The sequence below is a fragment of the Oryctolagus cuniculus genome, chromosome 18 (assembly GCF_964237555.1).
Source record: "Oryctolagus cuniculus chromosome 18, mOryCun1.1, whole genome shotgun sequence".
Taxonomy (NCBI): domain Eukaryota; kingdom Metazoa; phylum Chordata; class Mammalia; order Lagomorpha; family Leporidae; genus Oryctolagus; species Oryctolagus cuniculus.
The window spans coordinates 49,331,671-49,346,769 of NC_091449.1; the positions used below are offsets into that span (position 1 = coordinate 49,331,671).

At 53.7% G+C, this 15,099-nt stretch overlaps 1 protein-coding gene across 3 annotated transcripts in view; it reads left to right on the top strand.

Moving 5' to 3' along the window:
- CDH5 (cadherin 5) overlaps positions 1 to 14,527 on the top strand; it is a 38,557-nt gene extending 24,030 nt beyond the window's left edge. For all 3 annotated transcript variants that reach the window (XM_051846859.2, XM_051846860.2, XM_051846858.2), the window contains exons 7-12: positions 276 to 526; positions 5,454 to 5,596; positions 7,042 to 7,166; positions 7,535 to 7,643; positions 9,587 to 9,832; positions 12,560 to 14,527. In XM_051846859.2, the coding sequence (XP_051702819.1) occupies positions 276 to 526; positions 5,454 to 5,596; positions 7,042 to 7,166; positions 7,535 to 7,643; positions 9,587 to 9,832; positions 12,560 to 13,074 (1,389 nt within the window). In that variant the 3' untranslated portion in view covers positions 13,075 to 14,527. The remainder of the gene's footprint in view (positions 1 to 275; positions 527 to 5,453; positions 5,597 to 7,041; positions 7,167 to 7,534; positions 7,644 to 9,586; positions 9,833 to 12,559) is intronic.
- The last annotated feature ends 572 nt before the right edge of the window (positions 14,528 to 15,099 follow it).

A 15,099-nucleotide genomic window follows, 5' to 3' on the forward strand; every position in this document is an offset into this window, starting at 1 on the left:
GGTGTGCTGAGTGTCCTCAGTGCCTGGAACAGGGCCAGGTGGACAGCCAGGGTTGGGGGTGTGGCCAGAGGCTGCTGAGATAAAAGAGGGGGTAGGTGAAGACAGATGCAGGCCAAGCCACTGTCTTGATGACCTTGGAAATATCATTTGTGGAGGCCCCAGGCTGCTCCCTGGAGCATGGGTGTTGTCCCAGCCCTACCCCGCAGGGTTGCTGGGAAGATCTTGTGTCACGGCCTGCTCCCAGCAGGTGCTCCCCATCCTGTTCCTTCCCGCAGCCCCTGGACTATGAACTCATCCAGCAGTACATCTTCACCATCGAGGCCACAGACCCCACCATCAACCTCCGCTATCTGAGCGGCATCTCCGGCAGGAACAAGGCCCGCGTCATCATCAACGTCACGGACGTGGATGAGCCCCCCGTCTTCCAGCAGCACTTCTACCACTTCCTGCTGCAGGAGAACCTGAAGAAACCTCTGGTCGGCTCGGTACTGGCCTCAGATCCCGACGAGGCCCGGCGCAGCATCGGGTAAGGGGGTAGTTGGTGGGTGTGCTGGTGATAATGATGGTGATGATGGTGGTGGTGCTGGTGTTGGTAATTATGATGGTGATGGTGTTGATAGTGAGGATGGTGATGATGGTGATGGCAATGATGATGGTGATGGTGATGGCGATAGTCATGGTGTTAGTGAGGAGGAGGAGGATGGTGGTGGTTATGGTGATAGTGATGGTGATGATAGTGATGATGGTGATGGTGATGGTGATGGTGGTGATAATAGGGTGATGGTGATGATGATAGTGATGGTGGTGATGATAGTGATGGTGGTGATGATAGTGATGGCGGTGATGATAGTGATGGTGCTGGTGTTGGTGACAATGGTGGTGATGGTGGTGATGATGCTGTTGATAGTGATGGTGATGTTGATAATGATGGTGGTGGTGATAGTGATGTTGATGATGATAATGATGGTAATGGTGATGATGGTGATGACGATGATGATAGTGATGGTGATACCATCCCAGAGTTGGTGCTCTTACAGCTGCTGGGCTGACATCAGGACCCACCAGAGGGAAACTGGCTTCTCCCAGCACTCACAGGGAAAGTGGCAGAGGCAGGACGAAGAGCCCATGCCCTCCCACTAACCCCCTCGGCCTGCTGGGCTCTTACGGTGCTTGGTCCCTGCCATCTTAAGATGCCTGTTACTGCTCCACTTTGAAAGCTCTGTGTTTGGACCAATAATCCCACAGTCAAGACAGGAGCCAATCAGCTAACATACCTGAAACCCCTTCACTAAGAATGTATCCAATGTGGGTCTTCCCCAAACCACGAACCACAACCCTGCACAGCGAAACACAAAGTTCTAGAACGCAAGCCCTGCTAACCACTCCCCAGGCACTCAAGGTGCTGCCTTAAGGTGGTGCTCTCCCGTCCTTCTTCACGACCACAGGAACGTAGAAATGCCGTACGCTGAATTTATCCTTGCTGCTGTTGGTTGGTTGGTCGGTTGGTTGGTTGGTTGGTTTGAGGTGTTTGGTTGTTTCCAGTTTCAGTTTCACACCCATGCATCAGCACTTGGCAACTTAGTCCAGTTTCAGTTGCTGTCACTGAACACCACTGATTGAGTCATTTATAAAGAATTGAGGTCTTGTTAGCGCATGGTTCTGGAAGCTTAAAAGGCAAAGAGCATGGCGCCAGCACCTGGTTGGCATCTTGGGAGGGTCTTTGTGCTGTGTGATAAGGTGGCCAGGGCAATGCACGGTGAGTGACTCATGCCAGCACACAGGCCCTGTCCTCATGACCCCAACTAATCCTAATCACCTCCCTAAAGCCCCACCTCCAGATTACGTTAACTACGGTTTACGACACCACATGCTGGACACATGCAAACCATAGTACTGGCTCCTCTCTCTCGAGTCCACTCCTCTCCTCCAACACAAAAGGTACAGTTTTATCTCACTCTTGTAGTGCTACAGGCTATGAATCCCATCCAACCTTATTATTTTCCAGATGAGTAGCCATTTGTGCCAAGATTTGTTTATTAACTAAGTCATCATCTTCCTGCCTTTGTTATATACGAAGTTCTTGTAAATACCTGGTGTATTTCCGAATTACCTATTCTGTCCATTGTTCTGTGGCATTCTGTTTTATTCTAGCAGTTTTATAGTAAATTTTAGTATGTATAAGACAAGTCTCTCCCTCTCTTTGCTTTTCATTTTATGTAATTTTTATCTATTCTCAAACATCATTTCTTTTGTATGAATTTTTAAATTCTTTTTTTTTTTTTGACAGGCAAAGATAGACAGTGAGAGAGAGAGACAGAGAGAGTTATAGACAGTGGGAGAGAGACAGAGAGAAAGGTCTTCCTTCCATTGGTTCACTCCCCTATTGGCCACCTCGGCCGGCGCTCTGCGCCGATCCAAAGCCGGGAGCCGGGTGCTACCTCCCGGTCTCCCATGCGGGTGCAGGGACCCAAGCACTTGGGCCATCCTCCACTGTCCTCCCGGGCCATAGCAGAGAGCTGGACAGCAAGAGGAGCAACCAGGACTAGTACCCAGTGCCCCAACTGGGACTAGAATCCGGGGTGCTGGCGCTGCAGGCGGAGAATTAGCCTTGTGAGCCACGGTGCAGGCCACATTATTTCTTTTGTACAAATTTTAAAATTCTTTTACCCAGTGGTGGGTGGGTGTTTGGTGTAGCCACTTGGGTGCCCACATCCTGTATCACAGTGCCTGAGCTCACATCCAGGCTCTGGTTCAAGTCCAAAGCCTGGGTTCAAGTGCAGGCTCTGCTCCTAATTCCAGCTTCCTGCTAATGCAGACCATGGGAGGCAGTGGTGATGGCCCCAGCAGTTGGGACCTTGTTACTCCCATGGGAGCCCTGGATTGAGTTCTCAGCTCCTGGCTTCAGTCTGGCTCAGCCTGAGTATTTGCAGCTGTTTGGGAAGCAGACCAGTGGATGAGAAATCTGTCTGTCTGTCTCTCTGGTCTCTCTGCCTTTCAAACAAGTGCAATACATGAATAAAAAGTTTTTAAGAACAAAAAAATTTTCTCAGTTTTATTTTTTTTAAAGAGTTCTAATGAGAACCGTGTTTATGAACCACCTTTGGAGGAGCTCCGTTTCTAGGTCTCTTTATTAAAGGCAAATGGGCCCCTCTCACGTGGGGATTATTTTCATTGCCATGCTATTCTAAATAGTGTGTAAAGATGATTCTTGTTTCTTCTTTGACCCAAGGACTTATTTGAAAATTTACTCAGTCTTTTTCAGTTACAAACGGTGGGGATTTCTTGGCTTTGCTTTTTTAGCTTGCTCTGTGAAGAAATACACTTGCCTTTGTGTCCACTTTTTCCCTTGAATATCTTACGCTTTTACTTTATGCATCGTAATGTTTATATTCAGCTAGCAAAGGTTTATAACTGTTGGACCCTCATTACGGTTTGCTACCTTGAGCCGGACACAATTATCCAGTTTGCTCTGCTTCAACGTTCGGCGCTCAGCTGCACGCTGCCTGCTGTTGGGTTTGCCAGTCCTGTGTTCCTGTTATTCATGTGTGCCTGATATAAAGTTTCCAACCTGTACTTTTAACTTTTCTAGGTCATTGGCATGAACTTGTCTCTTGAAAACAGAACGTACATGGCTTTGTTTTTTCATCTAAACTGGGCTGCTTTGTATTTCACCTGCTTTACATTTTTCATCATAAATGATACCTTTGATCTTACTCCTTTTATCTTGTACATTTCCCACTGCTCAAATTTAATGATGTTTTCCCTCCCCCCCGCTTTGCTATCTTTTTTAAAAATTTTTTTCTCCTAGATATCTGTATGAACTATATCCATTTTTACATCTATCAATAAGGTTTATTTCTACCTGTAAAATTTCTGTGTTTTCCTGGACCTATATTTTCCATATAAAACCTATCACACACACACACACACACACACCCCCCACTGCTTTCCCACGATTGGTAAAGGAATCCCTGACTCCACTCCCTACCTCCCATGCCATGTTTTCACTTTACCCTGAGACGTTTCTTGGCTAGATGGAGTGAATTCTCAAAGGTGACTTTCCAGGACCTGTTGCTGCAGGCAGTACCCTTCCTGAGCCCTCGCAGGTGGACAGCTGGCTTAGTTCTCCGCCCTCGTATGTGAGGGCACTCAGAGGTGTTCACGCACACCGCAGCGCACAGGCACCTCCCTGCCAAACCGCCAGCACCATGTGCTCACTCTGTGCGCAGTCTGAGGCAAAGTCGGTTTCTCCTGTTTCATAAGGAATTTTTTTTCCCTGCCTGGATTCTTTCCAGTTTCTTCATATAGCCTTGATATGCCTAATTATTTTCCTTTTCTAAAAATAAAAAAAAATAGCTTGCTAACAGTGATATCTTTTAACCTGTACACTCAAGCTGTCTTCAGGTCAGGAAAGTTTTCCTTCATTACATTTGTATTTCTTCTGTTCTCTTTTTTCTGAAATTTTCTTCAGTAATAGCATAGATATTATATATAACATACGTTTCACATTTTTCATCTCTACATAACTTTTTTTTTGACAGGCAGAGTGGACAGTGAGAGAGAGAGAGAGACAGAGAGAAAGCTCTTCCTTTGCCGTTGATTCACCCTCCAATGGCTGCCACGGCAGGCGCACCGCGCTGATCCGAAGGCAGGAGCCAGGTGCTTCTCCTGGTCTCCCATGCTGGTGCAGGGCCCAAGCACCTGGGCCATCCCCTACTGCACTCCCTGGCCACAGCAGAGAGCTGGCCTGGAAGAGGGGCAACCGGGACAGAATCCGGCACCCCGACTGGGACTAGAACCTGGTGTGCCGGCCCCGCAAGGCGGAGGATTAGCCTAGTGAGCCGCGGTGCCGGCCTCTACATAACTTTTTTAAAAATTTTTATTTACTTTGTTTGAAGGGCAGAGTTACGGTGGAGTGAAAGAGAGAGAGAGAGAAATAGAGAGAGATCTTCCATCCACAGATTCACTTCTCAAATGGCCACAATAGCTAGGGCTGGGCTGGGCCAATGCCAGGAGCCCGGAGCTTCTTCCAGGTCTCTCCCGTAGGTACAAGACCCCAAGGACATGGGCCATCTTCCACTACTTTCCCAGATGCATCAGCAGGGAGCTGGACGTGAACAGGCGCCCATGTAGGATGCTAATGTCACAAGCGGTAGTGCCACAACACCAGCCCCCCCCCCATTTATTACTCAGAAAAGCCAAGCCCCGCTGGGGTGCAGCTGTTACAAGGTCCCCTGTACAGCTTTGAAAGGGCCACTGCTGGAGTCTCAGATTCCCCCTTCAAGCCTGTGACAACATTACCAAGACCTACGACCTCGCCTTGCTCCCCCGAGGCCCTGTGCGCTGGCGTGTGGGTCTGCTCTGTGCAGGGGAGGAGCCAGCCAGGGGCTCCAAGGAGTTGGTACTCAGCAGAGAATGGTGACAAGCCACAAAACTCTCTCTCCCCCGGGCAGATACTCCATCCGCAGGACTAGTGACAAGGGCCAGTTCTTCCGCATCACCAAACAGGGGAACATTTACAACGAGAAAGAACTGGACAGAGAAACCTACCCCTGGTATAACCTGACTGTGGAGGCCAAAGAACTGGATTCTCGGGGTAAGTGACTGTCTGCATCGGGCCCTGGGCTCTGTTCCTTGGCCTCCGGCCTCCCAACACTGCCATCGCCTGGGGTTTGCGGTCTCTAGAGGGGCGCTGAGCACCAGCTGGAGCACCGCTCCGCTGCGGTGCAGTGGAGTTTCCGCGTCCAAGTGTGGCACCTGCGTCCCCTGGGACCTTGTTGGAGGTGCAGAATCTCAGGCCCCACTGCCCCCAGCTGGATCAGAACCTCACCGCTCTCTGCGAGGAGAGTCACCTCGGCCCCTCCTAGCCAGAGAGCTGCTCCAGCTCCTCCTCCCTGCACGAGGCCAAGGATGTGCATTTAACCCCATGGTGCTCCTGCTGCTGTGTGGTTGGGAACTGCTGCTTTGAGGGATGCTTATGCTCGGCGAATGCCCTGAGCTCACCATCAGGAGCGGCTTCTGACTCTGCGACTGCGCAGGTCTCCGGACGTTGTGTAGCTTTTGACAGCGAGAAGGCGAGTGCCCGGGTTTCACATCCTCTGACTATGCGAGCAAATCCCCACCAGCCTCCAGCAGAGAGATTATTTTTTTAAAGACTCTGTTTATTTAGTGGAGAGGTAGAGTTACAGACAGTGAGCAAGAGAGACAGAGAGAGAGGTCTTTCGTCCGTTGGTTCACTCCCCAAATGGCTGCAACAGCCGGAGCTGAGCCGATATGAAGCCAGGAGCCAGGAGCCTCTTTCTGGTCTCCCATGCAGGTGCAGGGGCCCAAGCACCTGGGCCATCTTCCACTGCTTTCCCAGGCCACAGCAGAGGGCTGGATCGGAAGAGGAGCAGCCAGGACTAGAACCAGTGCCCATATGGGATGCCGGCACCTCAGGTGGAGAATTAACCTACTGCGCCACAGGGCCGGCCCCAGCAGAGAGATTAATGTTCCCACTGCACCCTGGGTCCCATGGGGGTAAATTTGTATCTAATAATTAAATAAATAATATTTAATAATTAAATAATAATTACATGATTGGTATTAAACAGTCACCTTATCTTAATAAATTACATTTCTTTGCTTAGATTATTAATTAAATTGATTAATAAAATAAATTAATGAGTATTCATTGAATTAAAGCCCTTGAAAATGCACATAAGTTGTTCACCTTTTTGAGTCTTACAACCAATATGAGGTTACCTCCAAAAGTTCATAGAAGAAGGAAGTAAAAGATAAATTTGTTTGGTATGAGCAATGTTTGAAATTCATGCAGTTTTTCCTCAGATACATTTTTCATGGGCTTTTTTGAAGACCCTGGTAGGAAGATTTACCCCCTCCTCTTCCTCACCCCTTTCCTTCCTGCAGACACAGTCCTCGCCTCTCTTCCAGGGGGCCACAGCCCCTCTTCCCCACCAAAGGGCCGCCCCACACCTTCCACCCCCGAGAGCCAGCACCAGGCGAGCCCTGCCTGGTGGTGATGAGTCCTTTCTCCTGCAGGGAACCCCACGGGCAAAGAATCCATTGTGCAGGTCCACATCGAAGTTCTGGATGAGAATGACAACGCCCCAGAGTTCGCCCAGCCCTATGAGCCCAAAGTGTGTGAGAATGCAGCCCCCGGGAAGGTGAGTCTGGCTCAGCGGGAGAGTGAGGCAGCACCCCCCCCACCCCGGGGAGGGGGCAGGCTGGGGGGCAGAAGTCCCACCCACCACCAGCTGGAGCTGCCTGTGTGCACAGCAACTCTAAGGAAAGGTAACGTTAACTCCATTGTACAGATGGAGAAACCGTGGCTCGGACAGCATTCTGCAGAATAGATTAGCGAGGGGAGCATGGGAGGCAGGCAGAAATGCTCCTAGAAGCTCTATGGAGACTAGTTAGGTTAGCGCCGCAGGGGAGAGGCAGCCATGGTCAGGTGCAGGTGCAAAGTCACTGTTGCTGAACCCCAGGCCACCCCGCCACCACCACTGACCGTGCCCCGTCTCCCACACTCCAGCTGGTGGTGCAGATCTCTGCGATCGACAAGGACACAACGCCACAAAATGTGAAGTTCAAATTCGCCCTGGGCACTGAAGACAGCAACTTCACCCTCACGGACAACCATGGTGAGCATCACAGCCGTCAGGCGGTTCGGCGCAGGGCTGGGGGGAGGCACCCGGGCCAAGGACCAGCCCGAACCACGGGGCTGTTCAAGTTTCAGGGTATTTTGCACAGTGCTGCCACATGCACTGTACCACTGGTTCGCTTAATACACAACAGCCACCCTGGCCAAACCGAGTCCACGTGACCGGCCACTCTCCTGTGAGGCGCTCAGGTTGGTGGGCAATGCAGACAGGCAGCTGGGCTCACAAAGCATCCAGAGATCCTGTCCACCACAGGGTCTCTGTGCCTCGGCCACATCGCAGCTGCTCATGAGACGAACTTCAAGTCCCTTCCAGAGACAACACTGGCAATGGGAAATCATAAACCCAAGGAGGCAGGGAACTTCCTCTCAGTCCGGCGGCAATAGCTACCAACTGACCGCCAGGGGGCCCCCGAACAGGATCGGGTCTGCCAATCACAGCACATCACAGCGATAGGCTCCGCCAATCACAAAATCCTTCAATATCAGTAGCAGCCAATCAGAGTTTCTGATAAACACGTGCTTACTAGAGAGATGACGCCGAGTTAATTGAATGGCAGGCTTCCATAGCCTCTCAGAAAAAATAGAATGCTCCTTGGGTCAAATTAGAGCGACACCCCACCCCGCCCCAAACCTGGGAAGATCCCCGTCTGTCCCTAACTGGCAGGACTGTGGGTGACGGGGCCTGGGGTTGAAGCAGCCCAGGCGACATTTGAGGAGGGTGGGGAGTAGGATCCTGAGAGTGTGGGGCAGGTCCAGGGCAGCCGCTGATGTCCTGCAGAATGAGGCAGCCATGATGTGAGGACAGCTGGTGACAGTCACTCAGCATTCAGCCGTCTGTAGTAGTGGCAATGTGGCAAAATTACCTGTCGCCCTGTCTTAGTGTCTACCTCACGTGCATGGGGGCGTAGGGTGGAGGGGATTTGTGTGACCCCAGAGATGCCCCAGTGCCACCAGGAGGGGAATCCGTTGGTCTCAGACTTGCTTATGCCCTGTAAGTCGCAATCTCTCATTTCTCCCTTAGTGTGTCCGTTGCATGTTGCTTACTTTCTATGTTCACGGACTTAAGTGCAGTGTAATCATGAATGATAAAAAGCAGTTGGCTTTCATTCGAAACCTGAAAGATGGCCTCCTTGGCTTCTGGCTGGCTTCCTGCGGATGCTGATTCTGCATGGCTGGGTAGATCCTGCAGCTGGCGGCGGGGGGGGGGGGGGGGGGGGTCCCTGAACCCTCCTCTGACTGTCACAACCTCCAGGAACCTACAAAAGGCGCCTTATCTGTGCCCTATGCCCAGAGCCACTAAATCAGAAGTGGTGGGGGGCTGCGGGGGGGGGGGGTAGGGTTTCTAAATATCAGTGTTCACAAGCTCCCTGGAGTCACATGGGCAGGAAACAGAGACTGAGCGGAGCCCGGAGCCCAAGCACATCCCAGTTCCAGGCGGCCCGGGAGACCCGCGGTTACACCTGTGACTTCCTGCAGTGCCCCCGGGGGCACGTGCGCTGCTTTTCCACTTGTAATCCTCCTCCAAAATGCGTGATTCCCAAAGACCAGAAGCTGCCTTAGACGTTTTACAACTTTACTTTTCTCGATTGCTTGTCAAAGTCTGAAAGAACACAGAAATGAATTGAGCCAAAAGAGAAAGGCCCCTGTTCTTGGTGTAGGGAAAGGGGTGGGCATAGCCATGGCCCACAGGAAGGAGTTTGCTTTCTGAGTCATTCCTCCAGGTTGGAGTAACACAGCTGTCCCAAAAACATCAATGGCTGAGTCATGAGGCAGGGGGTGTAGCGGGCAGAGAAGTGGCCCAGGCAGCACGTGGGCTGGCGGAAGCAAGGAAGGTTTCCTGGAGGAGGCAGGCTCCACTGTCTGCGTGATGGAAGGCACAGGCGTTCCCGGCAGAGCCTGACCCTGCAGCTTTGGTGTTTCCAGATAACACAGCCAACATCACGGTCAAGTACGGGCAGTTTGATCGGGAGCGAGCCAAGGTCCACTTCCTGCCGGTGATCATCTCTGACAACGGGAGGCCGAGCCTCACGGGCACCAGCACTCTGGCCGTGGTTGTGTGCAAGTGCAGCGAGCACGGCGAGTTCACGTTCTGCGAGGAGGCAGCTGCGCACGCGGGCGTCAGCATCCAGGCGCTCGTGGCCATCTTCCTCTGCATCCTCACCATCACAGGTCAGCACTGGGGCGGGGTGGGGCGGGGACATGGGAAGGGCCTCACAGACCCAACCCTGCCGCCAGCCCAGGCCTCAAAGGGTCAGAGTCAGAGATGGGAGCTCGGGCAACCCGTGTGCCCCGGGCTGGCAAGGGCAAGGTGGGGAGGAGGGGTGACCGGCCCCCTGCAGACCACCAGCACTTGACCTTCACTCTCGCCGCATCCCTGGTGAGCTCTGACTGCCCGCCAGGCCCTGCTCCTGGCACGTGTCTCCATAAAACCCATTTTTGAAACTACATACAAGGACCCAGTTTTAAAACTTCTCACTTAGGCAGCCTCCAGGGATTTTTTTTATTACTTTTTAAAAAATTTCCTTTGATGGGGCCAGCACAGTGGCATAGCGGGTAAAGCTGCCGCCTGCAGTGCTGGCATCCCATATGGGCGCCGGTTCGAATCCCGGCTGCTCCTCTTCTGATCCAGCTCCCTGCTATGGCCTGGGAAAGCAGTAGAAGAAGTCCTTGGGCCCCTGCACCCACGTGGGAGACCTGGAGGAAGCTCCTGGCTCCTGGCTTCAGATTGGTGCAGCTCCAGCAGTTGCGGCCATCTGGGCAGTGAGCCAGCGAATGGAAGACCTCTCTCTCTCTCTCTCCCTCTCTCTCTCTCTGTCTCTCTCTCTCTCTGTCTGTCTCTCTCTCTCTGCCTCTGCCTCTCTGTAACTCTGCCTTTCAAATCTTTTTTTAAGATTTATTTATTTACTTGAAAGGCAAAGTTTCAGATCTTTTTTTTAAGATTTATTTATTTATTTATTTATTTGACAGGCAGAGTTACAGAGAGGCAGAGGCAGAGAGAGAGACAAAGAGGTCTTCTATCTGCTGGTTCACTCCCCAGATGGCTGTGTCTGGGGCAGGCCAAAGCCAGGAGCCAGGAGTTGCTTCTGGGTCTCCCATATGGGTGACAGGGACCCAAGCACTTGGGCACCTTCTGCTGCTTTCCCAGGCACATTAGCAGGGAGCTGGATTAGAAGTGGAACAGCTAGGACACAAACTGGCACTCATATTGGATGTCAGCATTGCAGGATGTAATTTATCCACTATGCCACAGCACCAGCCCCGGGCTTCCACTCTTATAACCTAATCAATCAAACTGCTTCCCATAGGCCACAGACTCTAAACTCCATAAGTGGATTCAGTATCCACCCTCAAGTGGGTGTTTAGCCAAGTGGTTTAGCCTGGTGCCACATGGGAGTACTTGGGTTCAATACCTGGCTCCGGGCCGGCACCGCGGCTCACTAGGCTAATCCTCTGCCTAGCGGCGCCGGCACACCGGGTTCTAGTCCCGGTCGGGGTGCCGGATTCTGTCCCGGTTGCCCCTCTTCCAGGCTAGCTCTGCTGTGGCCAAGGAGTGCAGTGGAGGATGGCCCAAGTGCTTGGGCCCTGCACCCCATGGGAGACCAGGATAAGTACCTGGCTCCTGCCATTGGATCAGCGCGGTGTGCCGGCCACAGCGCGCCGGCCATGGCGGCCATTGGAGGGTGAACCAACGGCAAAGGAAGACCTTTCTCTCTGTCTCTCTCTCTCACTGTCCACTCTGCCTGTCAAAAAAAAAAAAAAAAAAAAAAAAAAAAAAACCTGGCTCCGGCTCCGGCTCCGGCTCAGGATTCCAGCTTCCTGCTAATGCAGCCCCGGCAGATGGCGGGGAACGCATAACTAATCCACAAGGAAGGCCTGGGTTGAGTTCCCAGTTCTGGGTTCAGCATGGCCCGGCCCCAGCCACTACACGCATTTAAAGGGTTCACCAAAGGAAAGGAGTTTTCTTACCCCACCGCCTCATTAACACTTTTTTAGAGATTTTTTTTTTTTTTTTAAGTTTTCCTTCTCTTAGTACCACTGACTAGGACTTTGGGGTCTGCCCTCTGCGCGAGTTCAGGAGCCGGATACTTCAGCCAGAGCCTCCCTCTCTGGGGCAAACGCGCCAGTAACCACAAGGGCAGCAGTGGTCCCGCCCACACAGAGCCACGTGGCAGCAGTGGCCCTTCCCACCCCACAGGCCGGGAGAGTGAGCCTGAGACCAGGGTCTCCCTGAGCACGCCGGCTTTACTTCCCCAGGCAACGGCTTGTTAAGTGACTGAGGGCTGGGGGGGGGGGGGGGAGGCTGGGCCTCATTTTAGAAGCTGTCCACACTACAGGTCCATGTCTACACCACAGCCAGACCATGAGACTCCCTGTTTCTATTAGCTAAACTGGAGCTGAACTCCATAGAAGGATCATAACCTCTCCTTGAGCGAGATGACTCAAGAATGAGCCCAAGAGTGCCAAGCATGTATACAGCTGGTGCTTAAGAGAATAGATGCTACTGCAGCAAGGGGCTCCGTGGCTACCAGCACCACCGTTTTCCGTTATTACCATCCTAGTTAGCAAAGTGATGGCGCCCCAAGTTCCTAGTCCATCCCTTTCCCCATTTCTGCCGCAACCTCTGGCTTCCTGGTCTTTGGGACACGGCCTGGGAGGATCCGCCTCAGTGGTCAGAGCAGGGAAGAAAAGGGCGCAGCACAGGGAAGTGGGGCTGAGACCGAGAAGGAGATGAACTTGATGAAGGCTCCCCACCCCCGCCAGCGAGGACGATAGCCAGCCAGGACCACGGGTCCGCCACGGGGGAGGGCGCGGGCGTGGGCGCGGCGTCCCTGCGGCCCAGGAGCGGCCGGGAGCCGCGGGCTGACTCTGCCTGTCGCCCCCACTGGCTGCCCGCAGTGATCACCCTGCTCATCTTCTTGCGGAGGCGGCTGCGCAACCAGGCGCGCGCCCACGGCAAGAGCGTGCCCGAGATCCACGAGCAGCTGGTCACCTACGACGAGGAGGGCGGCGGCGAGATGGACACCACCAGCTACGACGTGTCGGTGCTCAACTCTGTGCGGCGCGGCGAGGCCAAGGCCCCGCGGTCGGCTCTGGATGCGCGGCCCTCCCTGTACGCGCAGGTGCAGAAGCCGCCGCGGCACCTGCCCGGGGCGCAGGGCCCGCCGGGGGAGATGGCGGCCATGATCGAGGTGAAGAAGGACGAGGCGGACCAGGACGGCGGCGGGCCCCCGTACGACACGTTGCACATCTACGGCTACGAGGGCTCCGAGTCCATCGCCGAGTCCCTCAGCTCCCTGGGCACCCACTCGTCGGACTCCGACGTCGACTACGATTTCCTCAATGACTGGGGGCCCAGGTTCAAGATGCTGGCCGAGCTGTACTCAGACCCCCGGGAGGAGCTGTTGTATTAGGGGGCCCCAAACCCGCTACAGCCCTGGCGCACGGTGGACACCAGGCTCGGAGCCCAATGAGGCGGGGGGCCTCACTCTCCAACCTGGCACCCCTTTCCCCGTGGGCCTCAGAGACCTGCCACCCTCCTAAATGCTGGGAAATCCATTCTTCTGTCCTGTCGGGGCTGGGACAGCCACATGCCCCTGGCACCCCCGGAACATAGAGGCAAACATGCCCTAGCTCTTCGAAGAGCAAAGCAGCCTGTATTCAGCGGGGGTGGGAGGGTGGGGGGAGGGGAACTTCCTGTCGGGGCCCTGAACGCTTCTGAGGTCCTGGCCCCTGTCTGCCTGGAGGCAGGGGGCTGGACAGCATGACCCTGGGGGTGAGACACTGCAGTTGTCCTTCACACTAACCCCCAGCCCTCCCAACTCCCTCCTACCCCCTTTGCTAAGCTCCGCCCCAGGCCTGTCAAGGGGCCCCTGGCAGCTCGTGACCCTGGGTCCCAATGCGACCTCAGTGACCAGCCGCTCCAGAACTGCTGTACTGAGCGTTGACCTGTTCAGCCAAATTCAGGAAAAACCGCTGGTTGAACTTGAAGCAACTGTGAATTCATCCCGGAGGGACGGGGAGACCACATGTGACAGAGCACAGCGCGAGGACCACCTCCGCACCCGCCCTGTCGGAGAGGGCCTGGAGAAGCTGAGACCCCGACTGCACGCTCATCTACCCCCCTCCAGCTCTGCCGTGGGGCGCGGCTGTGTTTGGAGCAGAGGCCTCTCCCCATCTCTGCCGCTGGCCATGCATTGCACTCTGCACCGCTTCTCTCCCCCTCTTCGCCTTCTCTCTGCACTTAGAGGCGCTCACCACTAGTCCTGAGCACACTGGCCAACGCCCACCCCTAAATGTGACTGCGTGACAGAGCCGCGCCATTTGCCTTCGCGTCTCGTGGTCGCCACATCTCAGGGAACCGACCCGCATGCACTCCCTTGCAGGAGGCAAGGCCCTGCCCTAGCTCCGTGGCACCTGGGTGTCCCCGGTGTGCACGCAGGTAGGGGACATCCCCCCTGCAAGCCTGACTTGGAGAAGCGACAGAAAGCGCCAGAGAGGGGCAGGAACAGCCGCTACTCCTGCTCAGCCCACTTCACGGACTGGGGGTCCTATCCTGGCCCAGGGCATTGTAGATAACACTGACTTGTTTTTAACCAATAACGTCTTTATCATTTTTTTTTACTAATAATACTTACACATTTCTAGCTCTCACAAACCTATAGAGTTTTTGCATCACAAGGTTGTTATTTAGGTTAGCAATTCAGGTTTTGTTTTAGTTGGATAAAGGTTTAGTTCCTATAACCTGTTACTTCCTAACATAGAGGTTGCCCTATAGGATATTGACTCTATATATTGGCAACACTGGTGCATGAGACGTACTGTATTTTTTATACCTAAATAAATAAAAATCTGGGGATTCTGCCAGTTCCAGAGCTGAAGGAGCTCGTATGAAACACACACGCACACATGCATGCACGTGAACCTACGCATGTATATGAACACACACCACCGCCGCTGCCACATCATCACAGGGACCCAGAGGGCAGGGGGTTTGCAGTCACCACAGAAAGGGGGGTTGGAGCAGAGAAAAACTGGGGCCACTGGCCTCCTCCCCACTGGAGCCTTCACCCAGCCCCCTATGTGTCCCAGCATTCCAGGCTATGCAGCAGACAGGACCGCTGGGACCTGAGGCTGCAACGCCATTCGCCTGCGGCCACAAAGAACCAAGATTTTCCCTGAACACATGCGCAGCCCAACACACGTCAGGGGGCTCCACGCAGTGCGTGGGAAAATGGAATCCAAAGACAACGCAAAATCTCCGTGGATGTTTGAAGCCCCTGTGTATGCACTGACATCTAGATTCCTAGGGCCGAAGCCCTCCTCGGTGGCCGGCTCATTCTCCAGCTCTTCCTGTTCATGTTTTGGGCCAGCTTCTCGTTTGCCCCAGGTGTTCTCGCTGGCCCACTGCCATGTTAAACAATGGCCACTGATTGTTC